The sequence below is a fragment of the Halichoerus grypus genome, chromosome 11 (genome assembly GCF_964656455.1).
Source record: "Halichoerus grypus chromosome 11, mHalGry1.hap1.1, whole genome shotgun sequence".
Lineage (NCBI taxonomy): Eukaryota > Metazoa > Chordata > Mammalia > Carnivora > Phocidae > Halichoerus > Halichoerus grypus.
The window spans coordinates 86,910,083-86,923,157 of NC_135722.1; the positions used below are offsets into that span (position 1 = coordinate 86,910,083).

General features: G+C 40.4%; 1 protein-coding gene across 2 annotated transcripts in view; it reads left to right on the top strand.

The window, feature by feature from the left end:
• PRDM10 (PR/SET domain 10) overlaps positions 1 to 13,075 on the top strand; it is a 98,432-nt gene that overhangs the window by 39,112 nt on the left and 46,245 nt on the right. For both annotated transcript variants that reach the window (XM_036086299.2, XM_036086301.2), the window contains exon 4: positions 1,301 to 1,360. In XM_036086299.2, coding sequence (XP_035942192.1) covers positions 1,301 to 1,360 — 60 coding nt within the window. The remainder of the gene's footprint in view (positions 1 to 1,300; positions 1,361 to 13,075) is intronic.

Consider the following 13,075-nt stretch of genomic DNA (forward strand, 5'->3'; position numbering starts at 1 on the left):
GAAGATTTTCCTTCTCTAGTTAGTTCTGCTATACCATGACTCAAATTATTATGTGTTTATGATGAGACCTTTAAAAAATTATGATTTTACTGACTTTATCCAGGAATGAATCTATGGAACATTAAATTCAGTTTATTTCCCTTCTACTTTTTTGGTAATGAGAGTGCATTTGTATTTGATTTTTTTTTTTTTTTAAAGATTTTATTTATTTATTTGAGACAGAGAGAATGAGAGAGAGAGAGAGAGCACATGAGAGGGGGGAGGGTCAGAGGGAGAAGCAGACTCCCTGCCGAGCAGGGAGCCCGATGTGGGACTCGATCCAGGGACTCCAGGATCCTGACCTGAGCCGAAGGCAGTTGCTTAACCAACTGAGCCACCCAGGCGCCCGAGAGTGCATTTGTATTTGAAAGATATCCTTGTGTATATAGTAGTCTTCTGTGTGTCTGTATGTCTCCATCCATTTTCACTTAATCGCGGGTCCACTCCTGTGATACATAGTGTTATGTGTGAACATACGCACCCTTATTCATGCCATGTCTTATGTTTTTGTGACATGCCTTTTTAATTCGCCGTGGCATTCAACCTCAAGAGAGATTTTGCTGAAGAGTAAAATTGTCAAGTACGTTAGCCAGTTGAAATGGTTAACTTAGGGGCGCCTGGGTGGCTCAGTCGTTAAGCGTCTGCCTTCGGCTCAGGTCATGATCCCAGCGTCCTGGGATCGAGCCCCACATCGGGCTCTCTGTTCCGCGGGAAGCCTGCTTCTCCTTCTCCCACTCCCCCTGCTTGTGTTCCCTCTCTCGCTGTGTCTCTCTCTGTCAAATAAATAAATAAAATCTTTAAAAAAAAAAAAAAAAAAAAGAAATGGTTAACTTATACAATCTCTTTGGAACCGTCTGAATGAAAGGCTTTAGCTAAAAGTAAGATTACGGGGCGCCTGGGTGGCTCAGTTGGTTAAGCGACTGCCTTCGGCTCAGGTCATGATCCTGGAGTCCCGGGATCGAGTCCCACATCGGGCTCCCTGCTCGGCAGGGAGTCTGCTTCTCCCTCTGACCCTCCTCCCTCTCATGCTCTCTGTCTCTCATTCTCTCTCTCGCAAATAAATAAAATCTTAAAAAAAAATAAATAAATAAAAGTAAGATTACTATCTTTATCTTCTTTATTAATGAAGGATTATTACTAGCTATATGGGAATTAAGTCTGTCAAGAATTGGTGCTTAGCAGCAGGATAATTTTTCCTGTGTAGGCAAGCTGTCTAAAGATTTATTGATAGGTTTTTTTTATTGTTGTTTCTTTCGTCTAGACTCTGTTTACAGACCCAGGGCAGGTAGCTTATGTCCAACAGGACGCTACAGCTCAGCAGGTAATGAGTTGCTTCTTTGCCTTTTTATTGTTTTCCATTCCCTGGAATGCACTCCTCCCCGCCCCCCACCCACCCCAACCCTCTGTACTCTGCATCTCTGGTTGTCTACTTCTTATGTATTAAGAATGGTCTTTACTTCCTTTAATGAAAACAAAGAAAAACAACACTAACACATTATAATCAGTACATGCTGAAATAGTCTGGTAATAAAAAAATGATTTGTCACGGAAATTAAAAAAAAACAAGTATATTAATAGGATATTGGTTCAAATTCTAAAGAACAATCCTGAGGTTATAAGTGTCTCTTTTTGGAAAATTGGAAACATTTGGGTAGTTTGTCTATTTTTAAGTATTGAAAAAATTTCTGCTTAAATTACATATAAATTTGATAGCAATCTTCCTCATTCTAGCTTCTGAAAAATTGAGATTTTTCTTAGTTTTCTTTTATTTTTTAAAAATTTTTAGGAGATTTTATTTATTAGAGAGAGTGCAAGCGATTGGGGGGGAGGGGTTCGGGCAGAGGAAGAGGGAGAGAGAGAAAATCTCCAGTGGACTCTGCTGAGCACAGAGCCTGACATGGGGCTTGATCTCACGATTGTGAGATCATGACCTGAGCCGAAATCGAGAGTTGGAGGCTTAACTGACTGAGCCACCTAGGTGCCCCCTTTTTGTTTTTCTTTTAAAACGTTTCTTTCCTTTTATCCATATTTCTAATACATCCTATTTGACTTTGAGGGATTTCTTCCTTGTTTTCCTCCAGATTGTGAAAGTGATAAAGAAGATATAGAAGCTAGATACCCTCGGTCTTACTATAAAGGGACTATGGATCCAAATAAGTTTTATTTTCATGCTGGCTAGTATGACTATTATTTAGCTGTACCACTGAGTGTCATGAGTGATTATCAAGTAAATTCCCATTAGCAAGCACTTTGTGCATTTAAATTTTTTTTGGTTAGATGATTCAGATACATCCATTTTAAAATTTGAAAAGTGAACAGTAGTTTTGTTAATATTATTTATGAAATCTGGAGAGAATTCTGAGGAGTCTTTGTCATATAACTTTCGGTTAAATTTATTCCTGATTGATAGTAATCTACAATCTTGTGGCATCCGTGAACCTGAATGAGCATTTGTCTTAATCTGTTTAGGCTGCTGTAATAGAAATACAATACACTGGATGGCTTATGAACAATAGAAATTTATTTCTCATAGTTCTGGAGGGGGGAAGTCCAAGATCAAGAGGCTGGCAGATTCTGGTGCGGGCTTACTTCCTGGTTCATAGTCAGCAGTCTTCTTGCTCAGGCCACACATGACTGAAGAAGGGGCAAGTGAGCTCTATGGGGCTTCTTTTTTTTAATTTTAATTTTTTTTCTATTTTTTAAGTAGGCTCCACACCCAACATGGGGCTTAAACTCATGACCCCAAGATCAAGAGTCACATGCTTTACAGACTGACCCAGCCAGGAGTCTGGGTTTTTGTTAAGGATGCTAATCCCATTCATGAGGGCTCCACCTTCAATACCTAATCACCTCTCAGAGGCCCCGCCTAATACCATCACAGTGAGGATTAGCTTTCTTTTCTTTTCTTTCTTTTAAGACTTTATTTATTTGAGAGGGAGAGAGAGAGCAGGAACGGTGAGGAGAGGGAGAAGCAGACTCTTCACTGAGTAAGGAGCCCGATGTGGGGCTCGATCCCAGGACCTGGGGATCATGACCTGAGCCGAAGGCAGATGATTAACCGACTGAGCCACCCAGGTGCCCCAAGGGTTAGCTTTCTTTATTTTAATTTTAATTTAATTTTAAAGAATTTATTTATTTGACAGAGAGAGAGCACAAGCAGGGGGAGTGGCAGGCAGAGGGAGAGGGAGAATCAGGCTCCTAACTGAGCAGGGAGCCCGATGCGGGGCTCGATCCCAGGACCCTGGGATCATGACCTGAGCCGAAGGCAGATAGATGCTTAACCAACTGAGCCACCCAGGTGCCCCAATTTTAATTTTATTTTAATTCTCTGTGTAGTTAAACATATGGTGTTATATTAGTTTCAGCTTTGGGGATTAGCTTTCAAAATATAAATTTTGGGGAGAGACAGTCTATAGCAGTGTTATTTTATTTTAATAATTTTGTAATAATTAGGTATATGCTTGAAAAAACAAATCATGCACATTTCTGTGAATATTGTGCAGTGGATAGGTTTAATTAGTTTTGACAATTCGGCAAGAAAAAAATAAAAAAAATCCCTTTGTCTTTCATAGATGATTAGTTCATTCACTCATTTTTGGAGTAATAATTTTTTTTCATAAAAAGTTGAAACAATGTGGAAAAAAAAGTACATAAAATAGATTCCAAACAAACAAATTCTGCCTAGAAATATCCTCATTAAGTTAGTAGTTGGTAACTATTATTCCAGACATACAAATAAAGATAAGCTTGGGGGGGGAATGATGTTGTGCTCTAAATGCTGTTATTAATCTAAATGCTTTAATTTACTTGAGCAGAAGAAAAAGAAATTCAGGTGAAAGTGAAGGAGGTTGGAGTCATCATATTCTCTAAACTGCACTTAAGCATCAGTCCTGTGTTGTGCTTGGCTCGTGCTGTGATGACAAGGGCATTAGCACACGGACACTTCCTCCCACTCTCCTCTTCACTCTTCTGGGTCGTTAGGTGCATGATTATTGTGACTAATAAATTTATGACCTGTTCAGTAACCACGGTTATTTAGAGTTTTGCTCCATTCTCTGCTGGCATTTAATTTGTAGAAATCTTTTTTTTTTTTTTAAATATTTTATTTATTTGTCAGAGAGAGAGCACAAGCAGGGGTAGCGGCCGGCAGAGGGAGAAGCAGGCTCCCCGCTGAGCAGGGAGCCCGATGTGGGATTCGATCCCAGGACCCTGGGATCATGACCTTAGCCAAAGGCAGCTGCTTAACTGACTGAGCCACCCAGGCGCCCTAATTTGTAGAAATCTTGAGTCCAACTTATTTTCCTCATTCCTTTTCTACCTTAATGCCTGCTTGATACTTTCTTTATCCTTGAAGTTTTTCTTGGTAGTCTAATGACTTCACCAGCATATGAATCAGAATTTCCTAGGACAGTATGTGTCTTTTCGTGTATAGGTTAAGACTTTATTTCAGGAAAGTTTTCATCTGTCAGACCTTTGAAAATCTTTTCAGTTTAATTTGATAATCATTTCTTTTTTTAAAGATTCATTTATTTTAGAGGGAGAATGAGTGAGAGAGAGCGAGTGTGAACGCATGAGTGGGGTGAGGGGCAAAGGGAGAGGGAGAGAGAACATCTCAAGCAGACACCCCTCTGAGCCCAGAGCCTGACGTGGGGCTCCATCCCAGGGACCCTGAGATCATGACCTGAGCTGAAATCAAGAGTCAGATGCTTAACTGACTGAGCCACTGACGCATCCCTCTATAATCATTTTCTTAAAAGATTTTATTTATTTATTTGAGAGAGAGTGTGAGCAAGAGAGAGAGAGCACAAGCCAGGGGGAGAGGCAGAGGGAGAGGGAGAAGCGGGCTTCCCGCTGAGCAGGGAGCCGGATGTGGGGCTCCATCCCAGGACCCTGGGATCGTGACCAGAGCCGAAGGCAGACACTTAACTGAGTGAGCCACCCAGGTGCCCCTATAATCATTATTATATCTATTCTTTTCCATGTTATTTGTGTAGTTTCCTTTATGTTCACCATTTTCTTACTGTGTCTCACTTTTTAATTAACATACATATAGAAAAGTGCCAAAGATTGTAAGCATATAACGCAATGATCTATCATGAAGTGAGCATGCGGTATAACCAGCCCTCAGATTAAACAAGAGAACATTCCCAGCTCCTAAAAGCCAGCCTTTTGCTTCCCCCTAATCACTTCTCCTTCCTTTCTCCTCAAAGATCACTACTCTCCTGCTTGCTAACATCATAGATTAATTTTCCATGGTTTTGAACTGTATATAAATGGAAATACCATTTCCTTTCTTTGTAGCTTCTCTTGTTCAACGTGATGCTAGGGGAGATCCCTTCCTGTTGCGGAGTGTAGCTGTGGGGTTTTGTTTCCTTCTAGTTTTATTGATATCTAGTATTCAGTTTTATGAATGTACCACAATATATATTCAAGACTGTGATCCTTTCTCCACTTTGTTCTTTGAGAGTTTCTTGGCCCTTTGCTTTTCCATATACATGTTAGAATCAACCTGGAAGTTTCCACAAAAGTCCTGCAGGATTTCCAGTGGAATTTCATTGTATCTATGAATCAGTTTGTGAAGAATTGCCGTCTTTATAATTTTGAGTCCTCCAATCTGTGAACATGATATATCCCTAAGTTTAAAATAAAAGTTAAAAAATTGTCTTTGGGTAGAGGTCTTACACATCTTTCAATAGATTTATTCCTAGATATTTGGTGTGTTTTGATGGTATTATAAGTGGTATAATTTTTAAATTTTTCATTTTTTAACTTTTATTTTGGATTTTCTTGATAATTAGTCATGTTGTCTGTGGATACTGACAGTTTTCTTTCTTTTCAGTCCTTCCCAAACCTTATATCTTTTAATTTTATTTCTTTTTTGTTCCCTCTTTTGTCTTTTGGTGGGATCTCTAATATATTGTTGGACAGAAGTAGTGCTAGTAGGTTTCTTTTTTTTTCCTTCCTGCTCTCAGAGGATTTTTACTATTAAGAATGATGTGCAGTGTGGGATTTTTGTAAAAATACCCTTAAGCAGCTGAAGAAAGTTCTCTTTATTTCTAATTTTTAATGAGTGTTTATTATTAATTGATATTGATTATTATTCATGGATATTGACTTTTATGAAATGTTTTTTCTGAATCTGTTGAGCTTTTTCTCCCCTTTTCTGTTAATATGGTGAATTATATTAATTGCTATTTACAAATTAAGCCAGCCATGCACTGGAATAAGCTCTGTTTAATCCTTTTCCTATGTGTCTGAATTTGGATTTGATGTGCTAATACTTTGTTTGGGGTTTTTCATATTTATTCAGTAGTCCATTCTGTTTTCAGCCGCAGTATTAGATTGCTTTTCTTTTCTTTTTGATTTTTTTCTTTTAAAGTAGCTTCCAAATATTAAATCATTATGTTGTACACCTGAAACTAATATGATATGTCAATTATATCTCATTAAAAAAACAAACAAACAGAAAACAAAGGTAGCTTTCATCTTGATTTTTTTCTTTTAATAGCATCCTGAAAATCTATATCTCATCATTGACTGTCCAGTATTCTATTATAAGAGCTTACTATTGTTTATATTCTGTTTATTGTTTTATATGTATGTTATTTCCTTTTTTTTTGCTACTGTATAGAACATTGCCATAGATGTCATATTAGCTTATTTCCTTAGAATAAATTCCCCAAAAAGACATGATAGAGACTAGAGGTATTCATATTCAAAATTATTTAAGAATCAAGATTTTGTGTGAGAGTGAAAAAAGATACAAATGTAAAACTCAAACAAATTAAATAAAAATCCAGAATCCTAAATCTGAATTAGAATATCAGCATGAACTCATGATGTGTTTTCTCTTAAAACATATATTTTCTAGTTTGGGCCACTGAAAACGTTTAGCCAGAGTCTTCAGTCCAGTAGCAATGAGCCAGTGTGGTCTCTAATACAATTTTCCAGTGAAAGGAATCAGGGCTACTTAGGCAAATGGCAGATTCTAGCTCTGGGGCATGAAATATACAGGACGTGCCTGAAATGTCATGTCTTATCGGAATGCAAGGAAGTTAGTGAAAACTTCTGGGGTTCAATGGAAAGAACTCATGATCCATCTTGAAAGGGCCAAAATGGGGCATTTGACCTGTAAAAACAGGAAAATATCTACAATAGATTGAAGTGCATTAAATATATTTAAAATCCATAAGTTTATACTAATATTAAAAGAAATAACTCATCGGTCAATCTTTGAGGTGCTGCAGGACCACCACATTATTCAAAAAACTGGTAAATGATGGGAAGAAATCCAGCCTTTCTCTCTGAATGTACTCAGGTAAACAATTACTTGATGCAGGAAATTCCTTTATAAAAGCATTCCAACTAATAAATAAAGAAGGGATGATTGGCTTGGGAAATCACCATTTTTCATTTCCTAATGAAATGGGGATCTAGGCAATGATCATCAAGAACAGTCTGAAACGATCAGGAAAAAGCTGATGAGGCACTTTATAATGGATGGATCAACCTCACCCTGTGGACATTAATCCCACTAAGAGAGGGGCGCCTGGGTGGCTCAGTCGTTAAGCGTCTGCCTTCGGCTCAGGTCATGATCCTAGGGTCCTGGGATCGAGCCCCGCATCGGGCTCCCTGCTCGGTGGGAAGCCTGCTTCTCCCTCTCTCACTCCCCCTGCTTGTGTTCCCTCTCTCGCTGTGTCTCTCTCTGTCAAATAAATAAAATCTTTAAAAAAAAAAAACAAAAAAAAAACCACTAAGAGAGAACCATTCATTATAGGCCTCCTGGTGTTGTGTACCTCCTATTGCATTTTACCACATATGAAGTATTCCTCCCAAAAAACTGAACCTGAATCTGATTGAGTCTCCAGATTCCGCTTCCAGCTTACAGGAAGCACAGTAGACAGAATGGAACAAGTAAAAGACACACAGGAATGCAATCAGCAAAGTCTGACTGTGGGAAGATCTGTAGGACAGGTGGCCTAGTTTCTTCCACATGTAAATTGTGACGGGAAAGAAGGGGAATGGGAATTTACAGATTCAAGGAGACTTCACAGACATGTCAGTCAGATGCGATTTGTGGACCTTGTTTGGGGCCGGATTTCAACAAACTAACTGTTAAAAACAGCAGTATGAGATAATTGGGGAAATTCTAACACCTACTAGATATTTGATGATACTAAAGAATGATTGGTTTTTTTAGATATGGTAATACATAAAATACGTAAGTTCTTTTCCTTTCAAGATATCTACTAAGCCATTTATGGATGAAAATATATGTCTGAGGTTTTTTTCAAAATAATCCAGTGAGAGGGGAGAGTGGGTGGGAGAATAGTTGACATAAGGTTAGCCATGAGTTGATAATTATCGAAGCTGAGTGATGGGTGCGTGAGGTTTATTATACTATTCTCCCTGATTGATACATGTTTGAAATGTGTTATTATAAAGGGGAAAGTTACTTTTTTTTTTTTTTAAAGATTTTATTTATTTATTTGATAGAGAGAGAGAGACACAGCGAGAGAGGGAACACAAGCAGGGGGAGTGGGAGAGGGAGAAGCAGGCTTCCCGGAGAGCAGGGAGCCCGATGCGGGGCTCGATCCCAGGACCTGGAATCATGACCTGAGCTGAAGGCAGACGCTTAACGACTGAGCCACCCAGGCGCCCCAAAGGGGAAAGTTACTTTGATAAGACTTTCAAAATGGCTTTTCAGATGCTGAAAAAATTTACATTCCCACCAACAATACATGAGAATGCCTATTTCCACTCACCCTTGCCACACTGAGTATTTGCATTCTTTTAAAACTTGGCCAATCTGTTAGGCAAAATGGCATTTTGTTGTTTTAATATTAAGGCATGGCTTTAATTAGAACTTTTGCCGCCGCTAGCACCTCAAAGAGCCCTTCATCTTCTTTAATCTCCAGAAACAATCTGCTCGTTTCATGTTTTGTAGTCAGATAGCTCTATGAACCCTGGCATTACAAGGCAGTGTAACTATTGGCTTAGTATTACCTTACTGCTGTTTCCTTTCAACCAGCACGGTTTTTATTTCTGGCTACAATAAATACCTCCGAGATTGTCAGTGTATTCTGTGACCTGGAAAAATTCTGGACAGAAAGTTAGAGTGAGAGTTCAACACAGATGATGGGTGTTTCTCCCCCCACCCCCCTGCCGCCCCCCGGACCCCGCCCTTAGCTAAAAGGTTCCTATTTTCAATTGTTTATAGTGGTGGCAAAATGCATTTGAAGCCTTTTTCCTATATGCACCCTCTTGCTCTTAAGAAAGGCACTGGCAGTCTCCAGCCCTAGAAGCACAGTCTCCCCTTTGTTTCTGAGAGTGAACATGTGTGACTCCCCACACACTGAGAAGGAAATATGCTACACTGATAATTGGTCTCAGTAGGAATCCAGAAGCATTCTGTTGTGTTTGCTGCTGTCCAATGTAGTTTCATATTTCACTTCTCAGATAAATTGTATCCTGCAATGCATTATGTAATTTCAGAAATAATTACAGAGAGTGGTATTAAGTGGGAAGGAGAAAGTGTACCATAAGTTTAACAAATTCTTTTTCCTTTTGCCGTGTTTTATCGTGCATGACAAAGGGCACAGGATTAACATTTTTGTTGCCTCTTCACTTCCTCTAAGTGAAATTGGCCCAGGTAGCTCACCTCCTTGCTGCCCGGCTGGTGCCTCAGGAGCAGGTGTGGTTACCTTGTTGCTCTGGTATTCAAGGCGTGTGTGTGATGTTTACCCCCTCTGTGCCCTCCTTGGACAGACTTAACTCCATAGGGGCCCTTGTGATGCAGTGGAAAAGGCAGGGCAGAGTCAGAATTTGAATTTCATCTCTGTCACTTAGGAGCTGTGTGGCAATGTTACCTGGCCTCAAAGGAATTTCAGTACATGCCTCCCTCCCCAGAAATGTCAGTCGAACTGGGATTATTAATTAAACAAATGCGTGAGGCGTGCCCACTGTGCGTTAAGGTCCGTGCTCCCTAGAAATACACAGTGGTTACCTAGATGTGATTATCATTAACCCCTTTATCCCTTTCTAATGGTAGCTCACGTGGTTCTGGTCTACACGCAACCTCTGCTTTAGCATCAGTTCTTCAAGATAATGCTGAAGTGTTTCAGGCCGTGTCTTTGCTACGGCCTTTCAGGAGAGCTCCAGCACGGGGACGGAGGAGGTTGTTGGTACTGTTTCAACGTCAGCTTTCTCAGCAGCGGTGGGAAGCCAGCAGTAACCTTGTCTAACCGCAGTCTTTCTAGCAGCATCTGTTGGGAAAAAAAATACATCACAGCCTCACTGGGATGACTCTGGGTTACTGAATTCATTCTTCTCGGTTGGCTCTGCAAAGTGATAAAGAACGTATGAGGAGTCGAGGTGGATATATATGCTTTAGTTTGTTCAGTGTGTGATAACATTCATCACGAACGCTGGCCTGAAATTTAAGTGGCTTAGAATGAAGGGGTGAGAACAGACCCGTGCTCTGAGACAGCAAGAATAGCTTAGTGGCAGGATCAGGTGGGGGTGCGGCGGGGGGGTGCGCGATGGCACCCGAGGTTTCATTGCCAGAACTCTCCTGCTCTTTTCCTTGTTGAGTCTCACTTCTGTGGGTATTTTATTCTGTTTTTGTTGATGCTGAAGCATCTCCCAGAATTTTGTCCTCTTATATCAAGCCTCTAAAAGGCCCTGAGCCAGAGACGGAATGTCACATAGGAGTCTGGCTCCGGGTTAAATGGATGCGTGTTTAAACACGCGCATGCTATTTTGAGGTAACTGTTCTAGCCGCTCTCTGAGCATTTCCGATGTCGGGCAGTGGTCTTCAGCTGCCGGGCAGGTCAGATTCTGTAAACACACACAGTACTCTTTCTTCATGGAGTTTAAGAAGTTCTTTTTTTTTTTTTTTTTTTAAAGATTTTATTTATTTATCTGAGAGAGAGAATGGGAGACAGAGAGCATGAGGGGGGAGGATCAGAGGGAGAAGCAGACTCCCCACTGAGCAGGGAGCCCGATGTGGGACTCGATCCCGGGACTCCAGGATCATGACCTGAGCTGAAGGCAGTTGCTTAACCAACTGAGCCACCCAGGCGCCCCGAGTTTAAGAAGTTCTTAGAAGCACAACTGAAAAAGGGTTTTCTGTGAAAACAGGAGAGTTCTTTTACACGCCTAAAGGGATTGATGTCATTTCCTAAAGGGCTAAACATATTTCTACAAATGAATCTGCATTGAATCCCTGCCACGTGCTCGGCTGTCTTGTAAGGTTGTAGAGGACGTATGTGATATCTTGGTTCTTAAAGAACTTATGATAATAGTAATCGATTCTTACTAATATTAAACACTTACTAAATGCCAGATTCTCTACTACCGGCCTCACGTACATACTGTGTCACTTAATCTTCAGAGCAACTGATGCCGTACGTATTACTGTGTCCATTTTACAGATAAAGAAACTGAGATTCAGAGTTTATTCACTTGCCAAGTGGTAGGGCCAGGATTTTGATCCAAGTCTGTTTGGCTTCAAAGCCCCTGGTCTACTTCCTTGAGGTGCAGTTGGCCAGGCAAGAAGGCTCACAGGAAAATGCATACTAATTGAAATCTAGATGGTGTTTGGCAACGGATACAAAGCTGTGAGGGATAGCTAATATGTGATATGTCAGAATCAAGATTCTAAAAGATCTTGGCAGATTGGAAGAACAGAACAAGTGGTAAAATGAAATATACTAGTGATAAATGCAAAATCCCCTCCCCTCCACACACACACACACACACACACACTTAAGTAAAAAATCAGCTGTTTAAGACATGAAGCGGAGTAAAATGGTTTAATAGCACAATGTGAGAGGAAAAAGGACTCAGGGACTTTAGTTATTTGCCAGTTCAAACTGGATCAGCAGTAGAACAATGGCTGCCACAAATGCTAATGTAATCTGAAGCCATATTCATTAAAAAATATGGAATCCATTAAGGAATAAACGAAGACAACAGGATGATGAGGGATCTGGAAATTGGGCCATGTGAAAAATGATTGAACGAATTAGGGGTTTTGGTCTTGAAATATTTGGAGACTTTTGTGTCTTCACGGATTCTGTTTCCCTAGAGGGGCAAGGTGCAGGTCCTGCCCACTGCATGAAGATGCACATGGGGAGATCTTGACCCCACAGAACCGTCACTGAACAATCCCAAATGATTCGGGCTGTCTGGTGAGGTGATGAAATGTTGGAGCAGAGGCTGAATGATGTTGTGGAGCAGGATTCCGGACTCCAAATGCTACAGGGATCAGAGCATAGGAGAGTCAGGGAGGCCTAGAGTGGTCAGGGATGGTTCATGGAGAAACTGGAACACGACCAGGTTTGGAAGATTGGCGAGGGAAGAAGATTCTAGGTGAGGACAATAACATAGGAGAAGATAAAGAAAAATAGAGTAGGCATTTAAAAAACTTTATTTATTGAACAGGAAAGGGACATGGCTTCAGTATGATTTATGGTGCTAATTGGGTGGGAGAAATAAGATTGGATAAAGGAATCTGGGGTCCCATAGAACCCCGTGACACTTATTCGGGTAGGGAACTTTTTAAGGTGCCATTTATTTTTTGCTAGTATATTTGATATGGTAGGAGTAACCCAATATATGCTCCACACCTTGTCTTATTTGCAAAAGACTAACTTTAGCCTGAAACGAATAAGCATCTCTTTCACTTTACTTAAAAACCTTAGCCTCTCTGAAGTGTGTAAAAGGAGGGCTGTTAACCATGAATTTTACCAACTGGGTGTTGTACCACGTGTGTAGTTTTAAAAGTGAAGTAGTTAAAGATAGGTCAGATCATTACATACACTGTATTGTGGTCACCCTGAAAAGGCAGGAGGGACCCCCCCCGACTCGAAATTGGGTTCAGATGTTGAGACACAATACTACACATGCACCGAGAGGGTATGGAAAGGTTTACTATGTATTTGAAGTCTCTGGGGAGACAGGGCATTCATCAAAGGAGGGAGCACCCTGGCTTTCTTATCAGCTTTCCCAGATGGGGGGCAGAAACAGCAAA